General features: G+C 47.9%; 1 protein-coding gene across 1 annotated transcript in view; it reads left to right on the forward strand.

Annotated features, from left to right (window-relative positions):
- Fam178b (family with sequence similarity 178 member B) overlaps nucleotides 1-26,957 on the forward strand; it is a 135,538-nt gene that overhangs the window by 43,031 nt on the left and 65,550 nt on the right. Inside the window, exons 5-7 of the mRNA XM_075980437.1 lie at nucleotides 12,241-12,393; nucleotides 20,561-20,666; nucleotides 23,498-23,582. Coding sequence (XP_075836552.1) covers nucleotides 12,241-12,393; nucleotides 20,561-20,666; nucleotides 23,498-23,582 — 344 coding nt within the window. The remainder of the gene's footprint in view (nucleotides 1-12,240; nucleotides 12,394-20,560; nucleotides 20,667-23,497; nucleotides 23,583-26,957) is intronic.

The following is a 26,957-nucleotide window of genomic DNA, read 5'->3' on the forward strand; positions in this document are numbered from 1 at the left end:
GTTTATGTGTACCTAAAGCCCCCCCCTTATCAATTTTATCACTAAGTTCTTTATTGTCCTTCACCAAATTCTGAAGTTAGTTAATTTTATCTCAGAGCTCATTCCTATCCTTTATCAGTTTACCCAGACAGAAAAATCATTTTCCCCAAGCTGTCAGAAGTTTCATATACAGGTCAGCAGCTCCATTGCCACTCACAATGGATGACTCAGGATAATCAAATGCATTTATCTCTTTAAGTTTGTAGTATAGTTCATGCCATGGGTTTTCGGTGCTCTCTGGGCTCCCAGGAAACAGGGTGACTAGAGAGACTTTAGTAGCTGAAGGTGCTGATGAATTGAAAAGCTTGTCCCAGATACGTAAAAAGGATAAGATTCATCCTTATACTTCTGCTTCTCTAGAACCACTGCTGATACAGAAATCTGTATTACTTGGGGCTTCTAGAGTCACAGAATTTATGGAATGATCCTTGAGACAGACACACTCACACACACACATATATATTTATGATATTATATATATACACACACACACATATATGAGGATTTATTGGACTGACTTAACAATCCAGCTAATCCAACAATTGGTAGCTGTGAAAAGAAAGTCCAAGAATCTAGCGGTTGCTCAGTCCACAAGGCTGGGTGTCCCAGCTGGTCTTCTGTATGTGCTGGGATCCCGAAGAAGCAGGCTCCAATACCAGTGGAGGTGCTGGCAAGGCGAGGCCAAGCAGGGAAACAAAGAAGGCTTCCTTCTTGTATGTCCTTGTAGAGACTTCCAGTTAAAGTCATAGCCCATATTAAAGGTGTCTTCCTGCCTTAAGATCTGAATTAAAGACCTGTGTCTTCAGCCTTTAGATCAAAATCAAAGGCTTATGTCTTCCTGCCTCAATATCCAGATCACGGTCTGTGTCTTCCTACCTCAAAAATCCAGACTAGAAGTGCAGTCACCCACTTCAAACCAAGCTGAAAATCTCCCACAGGGGTACCCTCCCTTCTGGATCTGTAGCCCACTCCACATATGGTCAGGTTGACAACCAAGAATAGCACCACAGCTCCCTCCCCTCTCTACCCTTTTGAATGGTAACATGTATTCTGTGCCATTGTATGTTAGAAGTAAGTGATCTGCTCTTTGATTTTGATATTACAGAAGATTATAGTTATGAAATTGCCATGAACTCAGAAGAGACTTTTTAAACAGGGTTGAGACTGTGATAGACTTTGGGGACTTTTAAAGTTGGACTGAATGCATTTTTACATTATGATATGACTATAAATCTATAGGGGCCAGGGAGTGGAATATAGTGGTTTGGATAAGATGGCTTCCGTAGGCTTATATATTTGAATGCTTAGTCACCAAACAATGGAACTTTTTGATAGGACTAGAAGGATTTGGAGGTATGGCCTTGTTAAAAGAGGTGTGTCACTGGGGGTGGGTGTTGAGATTTCAAAAGCCCATGGCAGGCCCAGTCTGCGCCTCCCCCCCGCCCCCTCGGTCTCGCTCTTGCTCTCGCTCTCTGCCAAGATAATAATAAACTAAACCTCTAAAAGGAAGCCCCTAATTAAATGCTTTCTTTCATAAGAGTTACCTTGTTCATGGTGTCTTCACGCAATAGAACAGTGATAACATACCATGTATCTTAACCCTTTAGGGCTGCTATGAGAGTCCCATGAACTAGGCACATAGAAACAGCAGAAATCTGCTTTTTTATTTGTTTGTTTTGTTTGGGTTCGTGTAGCCCTGGCAATTCTGGAACTTGCTCTGTAGACCAGGCCTGCTTGAACTCAGATCTATCTGCCTCTGCCTCCTGAGTGGTGATATTAAAGGCGTTCATTACTATGCCCAGCTCTTAGAAATCTGCTTTTCCAAGTGGATTCTGGAGACTGGAAGTCAGAGGTCAAGGTGCCAGCCTGTCAGTTGTAGGGAGAGCTCTCCTGTCCTCAGATAAAAGGAAGAAGGCTTTAGACCTCTCTGAGATGTTTTGAGTGTGTTTGGAGTTTTTTCTTCCAGTGCTGGAGGTTGGACCTAGGCAGACATTCTTCCACTGAGCTATAGCCCCAACCCAGGTTCTCTATACAATGACAGTAATCTCCTTCATGAAGGAAACAACTGCCATGTTGGGATTGGGATTCACTGTAGGCGATTTGGAAGGACACAGGCATTCAGTCTATACAACATCAGGCATCCATGTCTCTGCCTGCTCGTTCATCCACTCATTCACCTCCCATCAGTGTTTGTTGTCAACTTGTGCCAAGCTCTGTGCCCTCATGTTGCTGATCTAAGCTCAATGAGACAAGCAGTAAATAGGACAAGTTATGTGAAAGGGCTGGCGGTAGAGGATAACATGGGAAGGAGATGCGAGGAATGCGGGGAGAGTGTCACTGGATGAGGGGTTAGGAAAAGTCTTTCGGAAAGTGAGAGCCAGGCTTGGGCCCTCGGTGCAAGCACACTTGGCATGTTGGGTAGCAGTGAGGGAGTGCAGGGACACAGGTCAGGGACCAAAGTGGGTGCTGGGTTTGGAGTTTTCTGCTCCAATTGAGCAGGCCGCCACTGATCTGACACACAATCTGAATGACATCCTGTATTGAGGACAGACTGGTAGAACAGGGGCAGAAGAAGGGAGCCATGGACAGAGAACATGTGTGGATAAAAATTAAAATGGCTCTTTTCCTCTACTTACCCTACAGCACAGAGACTTCTGTGTAGTAATAAGGAGCGGCGGGGCTGCGTCCCCAACACCCGAGCCGCCTGCTCGGCTAGCTTTTGCCCTGAAATAATTACACGGACACTGTATTCTTTTAATCACTGCTTGGCCCTCTAGCTCTAGCCCTTACTGGCTAATTCTGATATACCGATCAACCCATCTCTAATAATCTGTGAGCACCGGTCTTACCGGGAAGATTCTGGGTCGGAGCTTCATCGCGTGTGTCTGCCGGGGAGCGGGGCATGGCGTCTCTCTCTGAGGCGTCTGCTCCCAAGAGGAGAGCTGTCGAGTCTGAGGTCACTTCCTCTTCCTCCCAGCATTCCGTTCTGTTTACTCCTCCCACCTATCTTCTGACCAATGAGGACCAAGCAGTTTCTTTTAATTTAACCAATGACCTTCCTCCATCATTTCCCCTTTTTCGGTTTAAACAAAAAAAGGCTTTAACTTTAACATAGCAAAATTACATATAACAAAACAGTTATCAAGTAAAAGTTACAATAATCTTTATCATAACTAAGGAAAACTATAACTATAACTATTCTTAACTCCATCAAAGACTCCAGAAAGATACAATACTATATAAGCAAACAAGAAAAAAGCAACTTTTAAAACTCTAGAAATGACAGAGACATCTCGCTGCCTGGACAGTCACCCAAAGTTCCTCTGTACCGTTGGGGCATCCATCTTCAGCCTTCAGGCCCATGGTATCCAGCAGACATTTCCATAAAGCAGGAAAATTCAAAGTCAGTTCAGTCACTATCTGTTGTGTCCTGCAGAATGTCTCGCAGACTCTTTCATGAATCAGGAACCCCGAAAGATCATCTCACCTTAGGCAAGTTCAGTAGTCCTCTCTCTGTGGGTTCTCTGTGTCCAGTTTATGCAATAGTCCAGGCAAGAGCAGTTTCTTGCCCAAATGGCTATCAAACTCCATGACGATCCTCTTCAATGCCCATCTTCCTCTTGAAGTAGATTGGTGCTGTCAGGAGCAGAGTGTCTCATTGTCATGAAAAGTCCTAAGTTATTAAAACATTAAATGTCCTATTCTGTAATCTTTGAAAGACATGAAGAATGTCTATCTAAAATATATCTCTATATATCTAGAAAATCTAAATAACATGACTACAAGCTTTACTATTATCGATGATTATCCATTAACAACCTATAATTCTTAATTATACAGTACATATTTAAATGAACTACACAATCACAATACCTTAATCAAAATCAGAAACACTTATACATATAACAAAATTGACCTTAAATCTCTATCAGTAAAGCAAAATCTATACTAATGCAAATTATTCATATCTATATCATATCCCCCTTTAAATGTAAAAGAACATTTATAAACAATATTTTGGGAACATGGGCACAGTTTTTTCTCTCCAAACTGCTTCCTGCTGAATGGGGGCGCTGTTAATCAGATCATTTAGGGTGTAACCTGTGTGCCAGGTTTATCTCAGTTGGCAGTTGAGTGAAGTAATTTTTTGAGGGTGTTCACACCAACCCTTCAGGAGGGCATGGTCCGTCATACCAAATCGGGATAGATGCAATCCACAGGGTCTGGTCCACTGTGAAAACAAAAGAAGACCTGCTCCAAAGCATCATATCCTTAGACCCAAATTTTGAAATCGTAATACCCTTATGATATCCGTTCTGGTTCCATTTGGCAGTCCATATAATGAAATGTCTGTCTGTACTTAGCTCCTTTACAGTCAAAAATTTTAAAGAAAACACAATGACACAAAGAATCCAGACTCTCTGTGAATTTTCCATTTTTACGTGGCTTATTTTTCTTTATTTCTCTTAATCTATAACTATCTGTACTCTGTCTCTTTGAAGACTTTACCTTTTTTTTTAAACCATTAACTTTATTCTCTATATTCTTTTTCTTCTCTCTCCCAAGCCTACGTACATTCATCCAACAGTGTGACTCATTTAGTGGTCTGAATCTGTCCTATTGTGAATCTGCAATTTTTTACTATCCAGGAGCACTTTTGATTTGCGCCTTTAAATCACTAGGTGCTTAAGAATCTAAGCTGTGACATTCCTAGGTTAACTTTTTGCTTTTTGAGCGTACATCTTTGACCTGGAATAACTCTGTAGGCCAGGCTGTCTTTGAACTCTCAGAGATCCGCCTGTCTCTGCCTCCCAGGCATTGGGATTAAAGGTGTTTGCTACCCTTGAACTCACAGAGATCTGTTTGTCTCTGCCTTTTAGGCACTGGGATTAAAGGTGTGTGCTACCACGCCTTGAAGTCACAGAGTTCAATCTCCCTCTGCCTTCCAAGTGTTGGGATTAAAGGTGTGTACTACCACACACAACAACTCTCTTCCTTTTCTTTTTTACTTTAAGAACTTCAACTTTTAGCTTGCATATATTTTTAACACACAGTAAACCATTTAGAAATTTTCTTTGTCTTTGAATCTCTCTTTACTGTATATCTCTCTTTTTCTGACCACAAGAGCCTTTAATTTACCAAGCAATATCAGTAGGACTAAAGCTGTGGCTTTGCGGGCTAGATGTAGCCCATTCCTTAGCTTTCCAGCCTCATGGCTGAGGTACTGGCTGTAGCCATGTTTACTGCTACAACTCTATGGCATTTCAAGGTCCCTGCCAGCCAGCGAGCTACAGCAGACAACACTCAAGTCCTCTCTCTGTAGCCGGCCCTCCTGCCTCAAACAGTCAGAGTTTGCCCTGGCAGGATGGCCCAGAAAGCCGGCATTTTTAAACGGCGCAGCTTTTTTCCTGCTGCGGCTGAAAACCGAAAAGCATGTGTTCAGCTTTTCGTCAACACCGTTTAAGTGTTTCGTGGCAGGACCTCTTAATGAGCTGCAGGGTTTTGCAGCTAAAGCTGAGTCAGGAAGCTTCTCTTAGATGAGGCACTTGCTTGCCTCTGGCAAGCAGAGTAGACCCGAGAGAGTGCTGCTACCAAGAAACCATGCACAAAACTGTCATTTTGTTCTAGAATTACTTCCCAAGCTGTCTCAGGCTTTATGTGGAAGCAGTTGTCCACGTGGGCGCCATTTGTAGTAATAAGGGCGGCGGGGCTGCGTCCCCAACACCCCAGCCGCCTGCTTGGCTAGCTTATGCCCCGAAATAATTACACGGACACTGTATTCTTTTAATCACTGCTTGGCCCTTTAGCTCTAGCCCTTACTGGCTAATTCTGATATACCGATCAACCCATCTCTAATAATCTGTGAGCACCGGTCTCACCGGGAAGATTCTAGCCTAAGTCCATCCTGGGTCGGAGGTGGGGCATGGCATCTCTCTGAGGCGTCTGCTCTGGAGAGGAGAGCTGTCGAGTCTGAGGTCACTTCCTCTTCCTCCCAGCGTTCCATTCTATTTACTCCTCCCACCTATCTTCTGACCAATGAGGACCAAGAAGTTTCTTTTAATTTAACCAATGACCTTCCTCCATCACTTCTGAGTACAGAAGATGGGTATTTCTCTCTCCCGGGGATCAAGGGTTTGGGAGCAGACAACAGGTGGTGTCCTCTGTAGTTTATATACTGCCTACCTGGAGACCCTCAGATCCCACAATGGGGGCCTTCATCCCTGTGACTGCCCGACCCCATTCCAGGTGCCTGTCACAGGCCCAGGTTGTTTTACTTGTCCTTCTGACCGACTCCATGTAAACTGGCATTCGGACAGACAGCCTGTTCCTTCTGTCCAGTGGACTTGCTGGGACAGCTCACAGGACTCAGAATCACCTCCGTCGCTTGTCACGAAGGCCAGTAGGAACAGTGAAGACACAGGTGAATTTTGAAGTGCACAGAGCTTCCTTGTTGCCTGTGGACATACTACTGCTCAGGAAATGCTCTGAAATCTGCCTTTTTGTGTTTTTCTGGAGATCTCCTTGCACAGGCACAGCTGTTGAGGCGCTGCATGAGAAATGTTTCCCCTTTGCCCAGCTGCTCAGGGGCTGAGCCGCTCTCAGCAGCATTTCTTCCTCAGGGCCTGAGGAAAGACTCTCTATGATTAGTTAGGAGTCTCATAACTGTCAAGTAAGGTAGATCAAAGGGAAGATTCTGCAGATTTGAGGGCCTCGGTGTCTTTGGGATACCCCTTGGGGAAGGGGAGTTTTAGTTTCCACAGTTCACCTGAAGGAGGGAGTCACAATCAGGAAGCCGTGGAAGAAACAAGACACTGTCTCATAGTATCACATGCAGTCCCAGCAGTTAGTCTAGGGAAAATTGATGCTGCCTAGAACTATAGGCAGGTAGGCAGGGCAAGCAAGAGCTGGCTGCTTCAGATAAAAGTGACAGTTTGCTAGTAAGTTGGCTATAGGGCATGGGAGAAAAAGAATCAAAGCAGGGAACACTGCAGACTTTGGCTTGAGCAGCTGGAAGACTGGGACAGCCTTTGTTTTTATTTATTCTTTGAAACAGGCCTCCTAGCTGACCTCAGGTTTCATCCACCTACCTCTGTCTCCCAATTTTGGGGATCACTGACATGTAGTGGTTTGAATGAGAATGGCCTCTACAGGCTCATGTATTTGAATATCTAGTCCTTAGTTGATGGAGTGTTTGAGTAGGGTTAGGAGGTGTGGTCTTGATGGGAGGAGGTGTATCACTGGGCATGGGCTTTGAGGTTTCAAAAGCCCATGGCAAGCCCAGTCACTTCTCTCTGCCTGCAGCCTGAGGATCAGGATGTAAAGCTCTGGCTACCTCTCTAGCACCGTAACTGCCTGCTTGTGTGCCACCATACTCCTTGTCATGGTGATAATGGACTGAGCCTCGGAAACTGTAAACCAACCCCAGTTAAATGCTTTCCTTTATAAGAGCTGCCATGGTTATGGTGTCTCTTCACAGCAATAGAAACCCTAAGACAAGGTATGCACCATCACACTCAGCATGGAGGAATCTTTAAAGGTGCAGAGAAAGATCCAGTAAGCAGATACTGGCTTTAGAAGTAGTGGGGAACATGTAGGTGGCTGGAAGAGGCAACTTTGGGAGTCACCATGTGTAGATGATTAAAAAATTCCGAAAGAGCGGAGAGGTGGTGGTACATGCCTTTAATTCCAGCACTCAGGAGGCAGAGGCAGGCAGATCTCTGTGAGTTCAAGCCCAGCCTATTCTACAAGAGCTAGTTCCAGGGCAGGAACCAAAGCTACAGAGAAACCCTGTCTCGAAAAGCCAAAAAAGAAAAAAAAAGCCTGAAAGAAGCCAGACATAATATCACATGCCTGTTTTCTCAGTAGTCAGAAGGCAGAGGCAAGAAAGTCACCGAAAGTTCAAGGCAAGACTAAGCTACGTAATACGGCCCAGCTACAAAGCAAGACCCCACTCAACAGTAAACAAAGAGCTTTGAAACAGGATGAGATGGTGTGAGAAGCAAGTACAGAGACCGGTGCTTAAGGGTGGAGGTCCCTAGCTGAGGCTGTGAGGAGGAAGCAGAAAAGGACGTGGTCCTGGAGCCAGCACCAGTGACTGTTGAACAGTTAGTGCTCAGAGAGCAGGGCGGTAGGGAGGTGCAGCAGCAGGTAGTAACGCGGCAGGGACCATGACTTTGTGAAGGGCAGTTCTGTTGGGCTGCTGGAAGCAAGCATGGCTGGAGAATAGGTGGAGAGGCCAATGCAAAAGGCAGGCAAGTGGGGTCAAGATTCTGGCTGGTCAGAGATCAAAATCAGTCTCCAAGGTAATAAAGCAACCCAAAGAGCCATTGCTGGGGCTGGAGAGATGACTCAGAGGTTAAGAGCACTGACTGCTCTTCCAGAGACCCTGAGTTCAATTCCCAGCAACCACATGGTGGCTCCCAACCATCTATGATGAGATCAGATGCCCTCTTCTGGTGTGCGGGCAAAATACAGACAGAACACTGTATACAGAATAAATAAATAAATCTTAAGAAAAAGAAAAGATAAAAAGAACCATTGCTGTCTGGCTGAGGCTATAACCCCCGAGATCGGAGGGAGCAATGACTAAAAGCAGGTGAAGCTGCAGGTTTTGTTCTTGTTTTCTCTCCGTTTCCTCTTCACGGTGAAAGCCTGGGAACATGTCATGACTAGGACAGCCACCAGTTGGGCACAGCAAGCACTTTGCATGCTGCCTGGGGACCCAGGTTGCTAGGAAGTTGTCAGGTTTCCACCAGACCCCTGCAGGGCAGGTACAGAGCCTGCCTGGTGTCCTAGGAGGCCCCTGATGAAGTGGTGGAGCAGGAGACTGAGCTGAAACAGTGGGGGGAGGAGGGGAGGGACGCTGTGGTGGCGTCACTAGGAGCAGACACAGGCTGTGAATTTGGCTTCAGGGGCCTCAACTCACTGGACACATAACCTTGGAATGAAGCCTCTTACAACTTCTGTAAAATCTCTGTGTCAGCTGAAACAATGGCTCGGTGAGAAAAGCACTTGCTAGATCAGCATGAGGACCTGAGTTCATATCCGCAGAAGCCATGGAAAACTGGCCATAGCATTGTGAGTCTAGGAATCTTTAAAGCATGGAAGGCAGAGTCAGAAGACGCCCTGGAAACTGGCTGGCCAGCTGTCCTGGAGTGCACAGTGCCAGGGACACAAAAAGGAAGGAAAAAGAAAAAAAAATAGATGTAGTAGTGCATAGCTTTAGGGAAGCAGAGGAAGCCCATCTCTGTAAATTTCAGGCCTGCCTAGTCAATGCAGCAAGTTCCAGATCAACCAAGCGACATAGTAGACTCAGTCTCAAAAGAGAGAGAGAAAGAAAGAGACTATGTCTCAAACAAGGTAGTCGGTAAGAACCAATACCCAAGGTTGTCCTCTGACCTTCAGATGAACACACGGGTGCACAAACACACAAGTCATACATTATACAAAGATTTTTAAACTTCTACTACATTTGTTTATTGGGGTGGGTTGTACATGTTCCACAGTTCATGTGTGGAGGTCAAAGGATATTTCTAGAAGTTGGTTCTCTCCTTCCAGGGATTGAACTCAAGTTTTCATGTCTAATGACAAGTGCCTTTAACCACTGAGCCATCTTCCTGGCCCCAAATCAAAAAGAAAACAATGGCTTTTTAGATCTCTGTAGTAAGGATAGTTTTGCTCCTTTTGACCTTTCTCCTGAGCGCACACAGGATTGTGGAAGTCACGGCCTGAAGGTCAGGAATTTCCACACAGAAAGGAGCTATGTGTAGCTGCTTACAGCAGAAGGTGTTTGTGGCTTTGAAATCATGGCTCATTTTCTGGGCGCATGACATTCTCCAGTGGGGCTTTGAGAGAGCCTCTTTGACAACAGCCACTTTGAGGTGGTGGTTTTGATGTAGGATCATCGTGGCGGATGGTTCAACCTTATGCATTAAAATTAAAAAATGACTCACTGGTGTAGAAAACTGCCGACCTGTTCTGTCTCTGAATGGGGCCAGAGGAAGTGGTGAGGGCCAGCGAGGCGATATGGGTTGGAAGGGATAAGGCCAAGGGTGGGGGCTCAGGCACCATCTGCCAGACAAGACGTCATGCGAGTGCCACAACTGTCTGTGGTGGAAAGGACCCTGATCATCCCGAGAGAAGTGTCTGCTCAGTCCTTAAGAATTGGCTTGAATCTTGGCAGGATGACATCTAAAATTATCTCTTTCTTAAAGTTAAAAGACCTTATGTGTGTGCTGAGCTGGGGGAGGGCGGGGAATGGAGAGGCAGATATTTAAACCACAACACGGCCCTTTATTCTCCACTCTAGGCTGCACAGGAAATCCCTAATTAGACGTGTGACAGTGTCTCGGAATCTCTAATGATACACATACATTACAGTTCACATTACAAAGGTCCCTTTGAGTGATGGCTTGGGGGAAAGGGCTAGATGATGAGCCTACTTATTACTGATTTTTTTAATAACTTGCACATTTTCCCCCAGTTATAAAAGTAACAAAAGAAACTATGATAGTTGGAACATTCTGTAGCAGAGACATGACCAAGCAGTTATTTTACTATTTGTATTGTAGATATCGGACTCTTAGAAAGCCTACAGAGCCCGAATCTTCTGGGTTTCCACCTTTATCCCACTTATTGCTCCATTTCATCCACAGGACAGCCCTGTGATGCCACCAGAGTCTTCTGTTGGGTCACTTCGCCAGAAAGTGAGTCAGGTTCACATGGCTGGCTATCAGGTAGCAGGGTGCATGGCCCCATCGCCAAGGGCAGCCACTTATGTCCCAGATTCTGATATACTCCCAACTTCCTCCTCCTCTGGGTTTTGATATCTCAGACAGCACATCTGTTTGGGAACCCATGGGCCACCTTGCAGTTAGAGGAGGGAGTATGATATCTGTTGCTTGCTTTCTTTATTGTTTTTGAATGTATGCTGTATTATCAGAACTCTGAGAGGAGTGTGGCTTTATAATGCAAACAGGAAATATCCACTCTTCCTCTCCTCCCCACCTAACTCTGTCCAAAAGGATCATAGCTGGAAGTGTCAATCATGTGGGATGCTCTTGTGTCTAGGCATGCTATGTATGGCATATATGTAGAGAAATTACCCCTTGTCTGGTTTCATTTGTCATTCTTTTAGTAACCATAGTCAACTGCTGTCTGGAAATATTAAGTGAAGAATTCCAAAAGCAAACAGTGTGTAAGCTATCAACTGCACACCGTGCTGAGTATTGCGATTCAATCTTGTGGTGTGGCTCCATCTTCCCAGGACAGTGATCACCCCTTTGTCCTGTGGATCCACTCTGAATACTCTACGCACCCATTACTCCCTTGGAACCTGGCTGAGCAGATCAGCAGCCACAGGACCAATGCCTGTGTTCAGTTAACCCCAAAGCACAGTAGTGATGCAGGAAGTTCAGATATGCAGCAAAAGGCTGAAAAGCACTTCATTTAAGAAAAAGGGTGAACATTCGCAATTTAAGAAAAGGGGGAAATTGTCTGCTGTGGTTTGCCAAGATCTACAGAAGAGCAGATCCTCCATCTGCAAAGCTGTGGAAAGGGAAAAAGAAATTGGTGCGAGGTTTCCTGTCGCACTTCAGAGTACGTAAGTTACAGCCATGGTGTGTGACAAGAATTTAGTTGTGAAAAAGGCATTATGTTATATGATTCAATATTAGCTGCAATTACAGGCGTCCATTTAGGATCTTGGAATCCGTTAGGAGATCACACACATGCGCACACACACACCCTCTCCCTAGTCTTCAGGCTGGTGCCCCCATCAGTGTGTTGTCATTGGCTATCAGTACAGTTCACTGTGTAGAGACTCAGTTTGTTCTCAGGATTGACCTTAACTGTCTTCCCACTTCCTATGTTGTCTCTATGGGTCATGATAGAATTGCAAAGAGTTCCTTCTTCACCTTGTTCCTTCCCTGCCTGTATGCCCAGGGCGGATTCTAACAGACTGACAGACGGTGTAGCTGGTTAGGATCTGCATTCCAGCAGGCTCATTGGGTGGTTGGTCCAGCCAGCATGGAGACCCACACTCATGGTGCCCCATCAATTGGTGCCTCCTCATCCCTTACTGGACACCACTCTGGCCCTGGCTATACCCAGCCCCTCTCCTCGTTCCCCTTTGAGCATTCTGTAGGTTGCAGTAGAAACAGGTACACCTCTAACTCCTGCCCTTTCCCCTTGCCTTGCCAGGAGGCTGGTAGAGAAGTTCTCCATATCCGTGCAGTTCATTTCGCCAGTGCATCCAGGTGAAACTGTATTTTTGCAGAGACGTTACCCTTTGCCTTGCATCCTGGACTCCTCCAGTCTGAAGCCACACAGCCAACTGGAGGAGCTGTTCCTCAGGTGAGCATGCTGCGCTGGCTATTTTTATGTCAACCTCACACAAGACAGAATCATTTTGGAACTTCAGTATTGCCACTGGATTTGCCTGAGGACAAGTCTGTGATGCATTTTCTTGATTGATAATTGATGTGGGAGGGCCTAGCCCACTGTAAGTGGTGCCACCCCTGAGCAGGTATCTCTCAGGACTATCTAAAAGCAGGCTAAGCAAGCCATGGGGAGCAAGCCAATAAGCAGCACTCCATGGCCTCTGCATCAGCTCCTGCCTCCAGGTCCCTGCCCTGTGTAATTCCTACTCTAACTTCCCTCAGTGATGGACTGCTACCTGGAAGTAAAGATGGAATAAACCCTTTCCTTCCCAAGTTGTCATGGTCCTAGTATTTTATCACGTTGAGAGAAACTCCGAGACACATCGGGGAATAGAGGGAATAGTGTGGTCTGTCTCAGAGACAGGGGCCACCTTAAATAAGGAAATCCAAAGCAGTGTTTTGAATAACATGAATATGACACCTTTTATGAATAGAGGTAATTATATTAATTTTCTGTTTTCAATAATGATAATTGATAATCAAACAGACTGGCCATCATGAAGGGAAGTCAAGGCAGAAGCTCAAGTAAGAACCTGGAGGCAGGAACCTAAACCAAGGCCATGGAGAAATGCTGCTTACTGGCTTGATCTCAGGCTCATTCATGTTTAGCTGTCATTGTTATAGAAACCAGCCTTGCCTACCTAGGAATGGTACTGCCCACAGTGACCTGGGGCTCTTTCATTAATTAGCAGTCAAGAAAATGCTCCCACAGACATGCCAAGAGGCAATTCTTCAACTGAGTGTCCAGCTTCGAAGGAGTGTCAAGGTGACAACCAGGATTATCTGTCACAGTAGCGTAGGCATGTATGTCTACTTAGAAAATTTACTAATTTAGTTATATAAACTTTTTTATTTGAGAAAGGGTTTCTCTTTGCAGTTTTGGCTGTCTTGGAGTTCACTCTGTAGATCAGGCTGGCCTTGAATTCACAGAGATCTGCCTACCAAGTGCTGTGATTAAAGGGGTGTGCCACCACTGACCAGCTATAAACTCTTATTTTAATTTTAAAAAAGATTTTTTTATTTTATTGTGTGTGTGTATGTATGTATGTATGAATGTATGCTATGTGCATGCAGTACCTGAGGAAGCCAGGGAGGGTATTGGATTCCCTGGGGCCAGGAGTTGTAGGTGCTTAGAACCACATTTGGGTCCTCTGGAAGAGCAGAATGTGCTCTTTACCACTGAGACCTTTCTTCAGTCCCTGGATGTATACATTTCCTTGAAAAACTGTCTACATTATAGTATACACCAGGCCACGCGTTCACATGTTCATACTGCCTTTTCCTCTCCCAGTATTCCAGTTGTATAGAACAACCTGAGTCAGACTCATCGCACATGGCCTGGGGATCTCAATTAGCACAGGGCCAGGGTCTGGGCTATCAGCACCTATGGTGATCACTCCCACCTATAACAGGGTCCCTTTTCCATAGTTATATCTCATGCAGTTTCAATTACCTGTGACCAACTGTGGTCTGGATATATTAAATGAGCAAATCCAGAAATAATTTGTAGGTTTTTACATGTTTACCATTCTGAGTAGAATGTTGGAATTTGTGCCATCCCCTCCATCAGTTTGGAGTGCGAACCTTGCCTTTGTCTGGTGATCTTCACTGGGCATGCTCCCCACCCATTAATCATCAAGTAGCCAGCTCCATTCTCAGATTGATCCTCAAAGTGTGGAAGAGCTTGTAGTCAAGGAATCTCTTCTCTTCTTAGTGACTGTAGAGCATAGGTGCAGTGCTAGTCGGAGTTCGGACGGGCCAAAGAGAAGCCATGATGCTTCCTCTAAGTCAAAAGGTGTAAGTTCTTGACTTTAGGAAAGAAAAGCATTATATACTGGGGTTGCTAAGGTTGAAGGGCTGTAGTTGACTCAATGGTTAAGTGTGTACACTGCACCCACGTGGGGCAACTCACAGCCATTGGTAACTTCATTCCCAGGAGCTATGACACCCTCTCCTGGACTCCACAGGCGACTGTGCGCATACCCACACACAGACACACATCGTGTAGCAGTTAGTACCAGCCACCATTTTGGTCATCTACTGGGAATCAATGGATCAGATCCCGCACAAACAGCGAGGGACTAGTATATTTGCTGGGGATACTGTCTTCAGTCTGTGTGCCATCAATACTGGAAAGTTTGTCCCCGCCAGAAGCAGGCTTGATAACAATAGGGACAGCTGCCTTGCTCCTCCTCTTCTGGGAAGTAAATTCATGCTCATTATCACATAATCACTGAAGAATTGTTCTGGAAGGGGATTTTTAAATGGTTTACCACAATCATGCCCAACATTTGGCAGTTGTGAGCTCATGTCCAAGAATATAAGAGAAAGATAAAGAGAATTTAGAGCAGTTGCCTTCTGCTGGATAACACTTACGGGCTGGTGGCTGTGGTGGAGGCCAAACGGATGGAGAAAGGACCACCGTGACCCACCCACTTCAACCACAGCATGAGCTTGATCTTGTTAGTTCTCAGTCTATCTCTGCTTTAAAGATTACCAGTAACATTTAGATGTTGCTGTTCAAGATATATATATTATACACATGTGTGCACACACACATAAGTCTACATACTGCTGGCAAAGCACTGACTCATAAATATATATGTAGGTAAATATGGGTGAATATTCTGCTTGCAGTGTTATGTGCTTGCCTTGGAAAGTCAGAAGAGAACACTGGGTCCCCTAGGACTGGAGTTAGGGATGGTTGTATGCCACTGTGTGAGTGCTGGGGATCAAACCCAGGTCCTCTGCAAGAGCAGCAAGTGCTCTTAACCACTGAGCCAGCTCTCCAGCCCTCTGTAAAGGTCTCTATTCTGGAAGGCCGCAGGCTTGTCTGAGGGTGGAATGAGCGGTGTGACCTCCATGTTCCCATTCCTCAGCTGTAGCAGGGTGAGTCAGTGTTTTCTCTCTGTTCCTGCCTGGCAATGTAGCATTCTGTTTGCAGATGCTGTTGCCCCTAAAGAGAGTAGCTTTTCATCCATATCAGTCAGTGTTCAAATTCTGATTGTCTTATGTGTGTGGGGTCAGAGTCGGTGTCTGCCTTCCACATGGGCCCTAGGACCTGAACTCTGGTCAGTAGACAATGGCAGCGAGCACTGTCTCCATAAATGTTTAGAGATGGTTCTGATTGGTATCAGAACAAAGTCAAAAAACTACAATTTCATTGTATGATGCTGTCATAAGTAGTGATATGTTGCTTCGATGCCCTAACATAGCCATTTTCCTAGTTTTTTGGAAACACGCATTCTTATCAGCTTTTCTCTGTTATCAATAGTGTGTCAGTGTCTAGAAGCCTAGAAGGTGTGAGCTCATGAGGTGTGCATGTGACCCCTGGTAAAGGTTCACCTTGCCATCGTAGAAAGGGATGAAAGGGAGAAGGAAGGAAGGAAAAGGGCGACAGGCAGAGGAGCAAGGAAAGCAGCTGGCTGGGAGTGGGCCGACAAGGCTGGGTGTCTGGGTGTCGGAGAAAGGAAGGCTGCCTTAGCACGGGGTGGGGGAGGGAAAAGTGGGGGGGGCACCATCAGCGTATTTCTGCCTGTAACAGGCTGGCTGGTGGCAGGAAGTGTTTGACAGATGAGATGGCCCGTGGAGCTATGATCTGGGATCAGAGCTGCCCTGCCAAAGGGAGCCAGGTGGCTGCCCAGCTTCCCTAGAGGAAGAACTCGGACCTTCCTCCTCCCTCAGATATGCTAATGAACAAAGGCCGTGGTGCTGGCAGTGTCTCAGCTCAGTGGTGTTGAATCTTACTTTGCTTTCTAGAGATATGCCCTTGTGTGACATCCCAGCAAGGTGCTGGACACTGGGTAGGGGCCACTTCCTTGGACCTTTTTTTGTTTCCTGATTATACCCAAGTCTTCAAGTCTAGCCGTAAGAGTGGGAGCAATAGCCATCCCATCATGATCCTATGGTATTGGTCAGAAAGAAACATGACCTTAGAAGAAATTTTGTTCAAGATTACAAGACTGCCCCACATACCGCCAGTCCTAGGCCACTGAGTGGCTCAGCAGGAAAGGCACTTGCTGCTAAGCCTGATGACCTGAGTTTGATCCTTGAACCCACAGTGCAAGGAGAGAATCAATCCCCAAGAGTTGTCCTCTACTTCTACCTGTGAACTGTGGTACACACACATATGTATTCACACATCACACACACATGCATGTACAGGAGCACATGTGTGCACACAGTTTAATGTTTTGTGAGCCAACAAGTAAGTTTTCAAGTTGCACTCTTGCATTTTTCAAACCTTTTGCTGTTGGGAGGTATGGTGGTGGTCCTCAGAGGAGTGGACGTGGGTGCTGCTGTTTTAAAAGTCTCCTCTTGAAGAGCATTGCCTCTGCACCTGCCATGAAGGGAGAACATGTTCCTCTCAGCAAAATGGGACGTGTCCTCGCAGATGAAGCGTGCCAACCCTCTGGAGTGACAGGGCAAGGGCTCCAAGTCTGCGGGTCCTTGTGCAGATTCTCGGGTTCTTGTGCATAAATGCTGCCCCAGGTCCCACCATGCAACTAGAGCTTTCCCAGAGTACCCTCCCTTGTCTATCACCAGGTCGACTGACATATGACCTCGGATCGGATCCCTGGAACCCAGGTTACATGCCTTAATGCCAGCCATTGGTTCCTAGGATCCCAGAAGCCAAACCTTGTTTCTTCCTTCATTGATGGAAGTTGAAAGGAAATGTGATCTTTCCAAATAGGGAACTGGAAGGGCATCAGACTAGATGGAGGCCCACTTGCCGCATAGCAGAGGCCTACTCCCAGGAGCCCCAGCCTCTGCAGTGCTCACTCGTGTGTGTGTGTGTGTGTGTGTGTGTGTGTGTGTGTCTGTGTCTGTGTATGTGCCTGTGTGTCCCTTTTTGGTGTGAGGGCACACAAGCTCTCAGGAAGCCTAGGTGCAGCCTGAGCTGTTCCTCTGAATATTGCAAGACTGGGAGGAAGAAGGAGGTGGGGATGTCTGAACTTCTCGGCTTATGTGGCGTACAGTGTCTACCTACATCAACCCAGGACCCCGCAGCTCAGGCTCCTATTTTACTGTGTGCACATTTCCTGGAAGAGGGTGACAGGTTAAAGCCAGCCATGGAATGTGGACCATCCTGCTGGCAGCAGGTGCCCCCAGAATGAAGGGGAAACCGCAAAACTGGGCCACTTTTCTGGCATCCCTAGGCATCTAACGGGGTGGTATCGCATTCTCTTTAAACAAAGGAGAAAAGCGGGGCACAGGCAGACATTTCTACCATTATTCATTCTACTCCATTTGGGCGTTTTATTGAAACTTTGCATCTGAAAACTTGGCAAGGGCCCAGGAAGTGATACTGTATAAATAGTTCCCCGTGGTGTTTATCCTTCTGCTGTCACTGGGATTCGCGCGGCATTTAGAGACTCTTCCCATTGGGACTGCTGCCCATAAAGTGAACTTGCAGGCAGAAGCTGGAAGCCTCTCCCCTTGGGCAGTATCAGGGTCAGACATTCCAAGGAGGCTGCAGCTTTGTTCAGCAGCCCACCATGTGAACCAAGCTGGTCCCCCATTTGCTGTCTGCTGGCTGTCTTTCTCCTTGTTTGGCTGACTTCCTGCCTCCCTCCCTTCTGTTGCAGCCGGCGGTGAGGAAAAAGATATCTGCCCTCTGTCAGAGCTGTGATGGCTGGGGATTAGCCGTGCATACAGTGTGGCTGTACCCTGTCCCTGTCCTTTCCATCCACAGCTAAGGGCCTTCCATGGGACCTTTCCTTCACTGGCATCCTGGGGATGACAGCTGGGAGCTTCATGCTCAGCCTGGACTGTGTGGCATCTGCTGTCCCTCCCTTCTCCAGAGTCCTCTAACATTCTCAAACTAACCTCTGACCTCAGCATTGGTAAAGGTATGAGCTAGGACCCAGCATCAGTGTTCTTTTTTATTTTGGGTTTTTGTTAATGTTATTTAATTTTTTTATCATATGTGTGTGTGTGCATGTACATGTGCGTGGATGTGTGAACACAGCACACCATACCATGCTCACGGAGAACAAAGATCAGCTTTTAGGAGTCAGTTCTCCTTCTACTATATGGGTCCAGGGATCAGAATCAGGTCGTCAGGACTGGCCGCGAGAGCCTTTACCAGTTGAGCCATCTGTCTGGCCCAATGTCAGCATTCTTGGTGTGGAGATTGGGCACTGGCTTTTGACTCTGACAACCGACTATGTCACCCAAGGTTTTCGAGTTTTCATGACACACCTTCCTTCCTTTTTGTTCCAGGCCTCCCTGACCAGGGATGTTATGGGGCCTGTGCTTCCTCTTGAGGGTCAGGCCAGTGTCTGCTCTAGGCCCTGTGTCACTGTGACCAGCAGCTCCCCTCACATCCAGTGAGCCACACTTGGCTCACTCCCCAGTCTCATCTCCTTGCATCTTATTTAGCTGGAGACCTAGGATGCCTAGAAAGCCATTTGCTGCAGTGCACCGTGGGTAAGGCCTTCCCTGGCTCCCTTGCTCCTTGCCTGATGGATGAAATCAACCTTGACAGGGATGAACTGCAGGCAGCTCTCGTGGAGCAGAAGGAAGACACCGCGACACTCCCTCCGTGCGGCAGTTGAAAATGTGTTGCTCCAGGCCAGCAGGGGCTTGTGCAGTTGGCTTCCCCACTGAGCAACTGGCAGGGTGCCCCACCCCAGAAGCATGCCAGAGCCAGTGTCTCCCAGAATCCCCTGCTTTGCAGTGGCCTCAACACTTGCTTCTTAGCAGATCCTGCCAGTATGTAAAACTCTGATTTCCTTTGCTGGGGGTGCTGTCCCTTTGGTTCATCAAGAAAGCGTCCTTGTGACAGGCACCTGGGACAGAACTGGTAGGACCTGTACACACACAGGACCGTGTTTCAGAGTGGTTAACCTGTCATGACCACAGGAACAATGTCTCTTTCTCTTCCAGATTTAAATGACTTTAGAGATATATAATTTGTAAATGGCCAGGACAGGCTCAGAGTGACGGCAGCTTGGCTCAAGGGAAAATCTCGGTTTCAGAGCAGTCTGTTCCTGGCAGATGGCAGTATGATGTCCTTTTCAAAACAGTAGTAGAACAGGGAGGGCTGACCGAAAGGATAGGGACACATGATGTTATCTGAATATTTCCTTCATGGTTTCATTTCCTGGAATCCAAGTGGCCATCTTTGGACTGTTTTCTAAAAAAAAAAAAAAAAAAAAAAAAGCACAAAAAAATGTGTGGAGGGTGGAGTACCTTACCTCACACCCAGATTCAAGTGACCAGGGACTCAGAAAGTGACTAAGTCCAACCAAGCCTTCTAAAGTTTCTTCCAAAGCGCTAAAGCTGCACACAATGGACTGGAACAGCTAACTACCCTATTTTGTTTTCTGAAGACCCGGGGTCCTGAAGGTCAAGGTGCCTGCCAGAGCTTAGCTTCCAGCCAGCAGCCTGCTTCTAACGGGGTGCAGGAGCTCACAACTAGGTTCTGGTTAGAGCCATGTTACTGACCTGAGCACACGTATGCACTCCCGGGACAGGTGCGGCCAGCCCACACAGTCTGAGGAAGGTTTCATGGAATCCTTGCTGGGTATTTCCTTCCCAGAAGTTCCCAGTCCCGGGCTCTTTCTGTCATTTTCCCATCCTCTCAGGTGTCCCTTCTGTGTCAGGAAAACACAAGATGAGGCAGAAACACTGTATAACTAGACCCACAGACGCAGGTGCCCACAGGTAATTCTGTCTGCCCCTTGCAGCTGAAGCCCCAGAAGGAGCCTCAGACAAGGATGCCTGACCCCTGGTTTCTCCCCTTGCTTGGCCAGGATCCTTGCTTTGGTTTCCCACTCTGTCACATAGCAGGGGCAAATACTAATCAGGGTGGCTTTCAGACACCATGAAGTGTGTCTGTGGGAAACTCTGGAGACAACAGCCTGTTCTGACAATGTCATCAGTAGGGTTTTTTTTTCCCTTCCCATGGTGTCTCATGCCAAGGATTCTAAAAGTACATTTGTCCTTAATGTGCCTATAGGCTTCATGCTATTCTACAGCAAAGGTGAGTCCTGCAGCGTCACTGAGACCAGCTTGCTGAGCTGGTTCTGCCAACTGGAGCTACTTACCCTAACCTGACTGCCCTGGCCCCACAGGTCCTCACTGCCCCAGCAGCTCTCCTTCCTGCACCAGGGCCTCCTGAGCAACCTCTATCTGCATGCCTCTGATTACCCGCGACCTCTGCTCCAGTGGCTGTTCCAGGTGAGAAACACAGACATGCCGCTAGGTGGCGGGAATGATGCAGCCCTATAGCCCAGGCAGGCCCAGGGGTCAGACTGATGATGCTTAGCTGCTTTTTGCTTTGGATAGTTCAGATCCAGGGGATGGAGGAAGGCTGGTGAGGATTAATCCTCACTATAATGCTAAAGATGCCAAGGTCCTGGAGGTGGAGAGGCCCAAATAAGTCCAGAGATGGAACCTGGAAGTTCTCTGTGCAGCAACCCCAATCTGTGTGCCTCTAGAGTGTTCCTGGGCTACCTACAGGGTGTGTCTTTCCTGAAGTGCTTAGAACCGAGTGATTGGGTCCATTCTAGTCAACAAGTGTTAGGTCCATTCTAGTCAACAAGAGCGTCCATCATAACACCACCTTTCCCCCATTGCCCGCCCCCCACTCCTGCTGTCACAGTCATGAATGGCTCATCCCAGGAGCATAGCTGGAGGGGGCACCCAAGGCCCCTCTGCGGCCCTGGATACCTGAGCTCGTGAGTCCATTGCTATAGACTCTGGAGTTTGAGGGTTCTCTGCTTTGTGAAGCTGTAGGTGGTCTGGAAAAGCCCAAAACAGCGCCTTCTGCCCCACTTTCCTCCCCAAGGAACATTTTGCCTCAAGGCAACGCACATTTTGTGTGCGGATGTAAATTTCTGGTAGGTGGGAGGCTAGAAGACAGTCCAGGACCTAATGCTGCCTTCCAGATGTCCTGCATTTGCCTTGCCTTGGCCCCTCGCCCAGACCTGTCCTTGTCTGGGGATGGGCTGGTCACAAGTTCCAGCTGGTACCGGAGCTGCCAGTTGAGGGCTGCCATGCAGGGTGGGCTATTCAGGCACTTCTCAAGCTTGGCAGACTGGCTGCCTTCGAGATAAGGCTCACTCTGCACCTTCTGGGGACGCTTGTGGTGCTCTTGTCCTGGAGGGAAAGAACGCTGGAGTCCTGGGACCCTGGGCATAGTTGTCACCCTGGTCCGTCTCCCAGTTCCTGGGATGGAGAGGTTGGGACGGCAGGGCGGGTAGGAGCTGGGAACAGTCAGGCCATTATTCTGCACCCGCAGCACAGTTTCTCTCTGCTCCGTGCACAGCGTATGACAGAATACACAATTGGCCATTGGGAGGCACAAAGAACCCCTCTAAAACATCGCCCACAGAGGGTCCTTGTGTGACCCTGATAGGCGTAAGTCTCTCCCTTTCCATGGCTCAGTCTCCACTAGGTTCTGGAATTCAAGCCATGGACCGCGTGGAGAAACCTCTCCTATCTCTTGTGCCAGCTCCACTGTGCCGTGAGGGGCACACAGAGGAGAGGAGTTGAGCCCCAGCCCCAGGTGCAAGCTCAGCCTCTGTCGCTTTTCCTTCTGTGTCACCTTGTGCAAGTCCTTGGTGTCAGCATTGTGTGATGGAGCCAGCAGTGCAGAGTGGGTTAACCGAGACCGTCCTACAGTCTGTCTGGTCGGTCCTTAAGCCTGTCCACTCTCACAGATCCCCAGCTCTGCTTAGGGCCCGTGCAAGGAACAAGGGCACAGGTGCTGCTTCATACCTCTGTCAGGCTACTGAGGACAGAGAGGTCTGGGGTCTCCCTAAAGCCACTGCAGGGGATTCTCACTGGGCAGTCAGACATGGCTGGGCCTCAGGCAGAAGGAGAAGCAGGGATAGGGAAGGATGGGCACTCAGGGCAGACTTCCTTCTCTTCTCTATGCACATGGCCGAGTAAGGCCAGGCCCCATTCCCACATCTGAGTGAAAGACTGTAGCTGACCTGGTCCAAGACTGGGCAGGTCGCAGGTTGTCCAGGACACCTGGGGTCTATTCTAGGCGAGGAGTGACCGTTAGAACTTACCACCTCTGCTCAGTTGGCCACTCCTTTGTTAAAGATAGCCTATTTTTGCTGGGACTTGGTGACCTCTGGGCTTGGTTTGCCTCTTCCTTGCTCCCAGGGCCTCTTGAAGGTACACTGTACACATGAGGTAAACAGCCCAGGCCTTGACACTCTTAACTTACACGCACCCCTCACATGCTCACAGGTTCACCTGTTGGTGGGCCTTGCCAGGGAGAGTGGACAGAAGCAGGCAGCCTGCATCCCCAGTGAATTTGTATTCGTCCTGGTAGACATTAAAGCTATTTGAGAAGGCTGGGATGCAGGAGAGGAACAGGGCCTTGAATTCTGACACAGAGCCCTTAAGAACTACAGCTGGGAGAAGGAAAACCACAGGCCCTCTAGAGCAGGAGACTGAACAAATGATTTGTTATAGTCAGGTCCAGCGGTCTCCTCATTGGGTATGGTAGAGGTGGAGAGTGGGGTGGAGAATGGGTTCTGGAACCAGGTGACCCATGAGAACTGTCCAAGTTGAGGATGTGGGGGTTGAGCTCTTAGATCCCAGCTCTGGGCTAGAGAGAGCCGCTTCTTGAGCCAGGCATAGCCTGTAAGATCAACTTCCAGGTACAGAATCCCACTTTGCTTGCCGTCTCCAGATACGTGGCACTGGGCAGTAGGAAGGGAGGCTTGGCACACAGCAACAACCATGACAGTATCCTTCCACCCTCTTGACTTGGAAGCATGAAATGAGATATATTTAATATACAATATTATATACTTGTATGAAACTGTTTCTGGTGACTTATGCTTAGAATCCCAGCACTTGGGAGGTAGAGACAGGAAAACCTGGAGTTCAAGGTTATCCTTAACTATACAGCGAGTTCCAGGCCAGCCTTGGCTGCATGAGATCCTTCCTTTGAGGTTCTTTAAGAATAAACAAACAAAAATATATTAAATTTGTATGAAGTCTTGCTACTATTACTCTGTACTAAATGTTTTTTGTTTTCTTCCTAGTTGCTAACATGGCCTCCAGAAACATCTTCAAGAGCTTTTAGTCTCCTCTGGGATCTCAGCATAGACCGACTTTTCCGTCAGCCTGGTAAGTACCAGGGCGCAGGGTAAGTCGGTACTCACATACTGGAGCCTGTCCCTCCACCCCACCCCGACCCAGCATGCTGAGGACATTGCATCACCTGTAATGGAGACGTCAGACAGCACATCTTTGGCTCTGGCTCTAGTGTTAGTGACAAGCAGAGCCAACAGGCTCCTTGGGACTTCCACAGGCTGGGTCCAATTCCCAGTGACCAAATCTAGGCCGACTTCACAGCCTCCTGGGATCCCTATACCATCCAGAAAGGTGAGTTTTGCCCCAGGCAGGCTCTGGCTCAAAAGACAGCTTGTCATCCAGATTCTTCCAAGGACCTAGGAAGGAAAGCTGCAGCGCATCAGAGAAGCACTTTAGCCTGGCATCACCAGGAAGGAAGCCTCAGAACTGCCCCTCCACCCCCCGCCCCACCCCACCCCCAACAGCACCTTGAGTGACAGCCTCCGGTCTGGCATTTTGGGTACATTTGACTCAGCATTCCAGAGAAGCATTTCGTGTCCTGCTAGTGGCTACACCTTCCTCGGCTGTCATCATTTGGTACCTGAACCTAGACACTTTGGCACCAAAAAACATTATGTAAGCACTTAGAAGTTGCTCACAGCTGGCAGGGAGAGGGCCTCTCAGAGGACTGTGCTCCGCCTTTGTCCAGCCATTACTCTCTACCCCAGAGCACGCAAATACACAGTTCTGAGGGCCAAGGTTGTAGCCCCTGGAACACCAGAGCCCCGGCCCTGTGAGTGTCTGTATTATACTCCTCTGCTTCAGGAGTTGCCAAGATGGAGCCATCTGTCAAATCAGAGCATTCCAGACACCCCCACAGGCCCCTCACTAAGGGCTTCTGAGAAGCTACCAGGCCAAGCGTGTTCTTCCTTTTTGTAACCTCTGCCCCTGTGGCCTGTGTTGCCCTCTGCGGCCCCAGGGCCGCCTCTGCAGCATGCCTGCCCTTTCGGAAACAGAGGCCTTTCTTGTCCACCCCTCTCCATGCTGTGGGATGTGTCTCCTCCACTCTGCTCGCCTTCCCTCCAGTCAGAAGGATACTGAGTAGCTCCCGAGTTCCTGGTTCTCAGTTCTGGCTCCCCCGGCTACAGAATGTGTTCTCAGACATCACCTTTGAACCCAGACTGGGGTTCTGTCCCCTGCCAAATAGAATAGACCCTAGGCTAGAACATTCCCTGTCTGAGGTCAGGATCCCCACTGATTTGGAGGAAGTCAGGCCTGATCCGCAAAAGAACTAATTTAAACAGGTATCTGCACACCTGTGTTCACCATAGCATTGTTAACAGACAAAAGGTGGAAGCAGCCTACATGCCTGACAGATGAATAGACAAACAAAATATGGCATAGATGTATGATGAATTGTAATATATGTGTGTGTGTGTGTGTATATGTGTGTGTGTGTGTATATATGTGTGTGTGTGTGTGTGTGTGTGTGTGTGTGTGATGGCCAGAATAGACATGCAGTGGAAGGAAGACAGTTCTGACATATGCTGCAGTATAAACGAATCCTAGAACCTGTGTGTTAACTGAGATGAACCAGTTGATCCCATTTGCATACAGTCCCTCAAGAAGGGGAAGTCACAGAATTGTAGCCCCCAGGGCTGAGGAGACAGATGGGAGTTGTTCAGCAGGTTTTGGCTTGAGAAGCTGGGCAGCTAGGCAGCAGTGCGAGGACAGTGGCCACTGCCCCTCACAGGCAAAGACGTTGAGGAGGGCTGCAAAGCCTTGTACCTGTTAAGCATGTTTGACTGCTCAGCTGAACCCCAGCACAGGATGCATGCTAAAGGTTTATTTAGATCCAGGATGGCTACAAAAGAAGCCTTGCTCCTCAGGTTCACGTACAACCTGGGGGCCCTGGAGGCCTCTGTTAGCCCTAGGCAAAACTGCAGGACCGCCTGCCTTAACACCTGTCTTTTCCACACGCAAGTTCCTATTCCCTGGGGTGTGTGCTCACTGATGGCTCTTCTCTGACTGACTGTCCTGTGGAAGGTCTGATGGAGTGACTTTTATCTTTATCTTTTATCTTTAGGACCTTTCTCCTAGCCCACTTCCTGAGTCAGGAGAGGGGGTCAGTTTCAGCATGTTCTGTGGGAGTTAGAGACTTGAGCGCTCCAGGGCAGGATGTATTGAGAAGCAGCTGGTGGTGAGCTTGGAGGGTGGAATATTCTGGAACATTGCTAGTCTTTACCTCAGGGAATATCCACTATCCATTCACAGATGCCTGGAGGCCTCCTGCATTAGGGCCCAGCTGGATGGCAGAGGGACAGGATAACTCAGGCCAGCCCTCGTCCTCAGAAGACTAATGACCAAGGGGAGGGCATAGAGCATTTGATCACCTCTAGAAACTGCACAGGGTAGGATTGCACTCTCAGTTGCTTGGAGACCAAGTGAGCCCCAAATGGAGTGCCTGTCCTGTCTAAAGGGGCCACACACACTAGTTGTGTTCCAGGCCAATGCATGACACCACACACAGCCTTCATGTTGTCAAGCCGTATTTTCATTAAACTGTACCTTGACTGTTAGTGGCCTATGACAGGAAACTCCATACTCTGCTCTGTAGCATGAGCGTTCGGGTTTCTGTGACTCTAAAATCACTGCCATAGGATTGTCATGCATTCCATGTTCTCATGAGACAGGGTTGAAAGCTGAAAAGAGAGAGATCAGTGATAAAACGCCTGCCTAAGAGGAAAGCCTGGGTTGGACCCCAGCACTCAAATTTTAAAAAGGCAAAGTTGAGGGGCTGGAGAGATGGCTCAGAGGTTAAGAGCACTGACTGCTCTTCCAAAGGTCCTGAGTTCAATTCCCAGCAACCACATGGTGGCTCACAACCATCTGTAATGAGGTCTGGTGCCCTCTTCTGGCCTGCAGGCAACAGACAGAACATTGTATACATAATAAATAAATAAATAAAATTGAAACACAGGCCACAAGACGAGGCTCCGACTTGCCTGCGTGTCTCTCGGTGTGTACATTGTTTGCCTTCCTGATGCTGTGGCTAAATATCATGTCCACGACCGCCTCTGGAAGAGTGGTATTTGGACTTACAGTTCCAGAGAAATAAGTCTGTCATGGCAACAAGTGGCAAGCAATGGCACCAGGAAGCTGAGAGCTCACATTTCAACCCCAAGCGCAAAGCACAGCGGGAACTGTAAGTGGGTGAGGCCATGGACTCTCGCGCTCCTTTCCTGGTGACGCAAACAGAACTACCAACCTGGGATCAAGTGTCCAAATGCCTAAGCCTATAGGGACGTTCCTCGTTCAGACCATCACGTACACTCGCTTTCTTGATTTGTGTGTGTGTGTGTGTGCGCGCGCGCATTCACACATGTGGAGGTCAGAAGGCTGGCTACATGTGGGAACTGGTTCTCCTCT

Source organism: Microtus pennsylvanicus, chromosome 7 (assembly GCF_037038515.1).
Source record: "Microtus pennsylvanicus isolate mMicPen1 chromosome 7, mMicPen1.hap1, whole genome shotgun sequence".
Lineage (NCBI taxonomy): Eukaryota > Metazoa > Chordata > Mammalia > Rodentia > Cricetidae > Microtus > Microtus pennsylvanicus.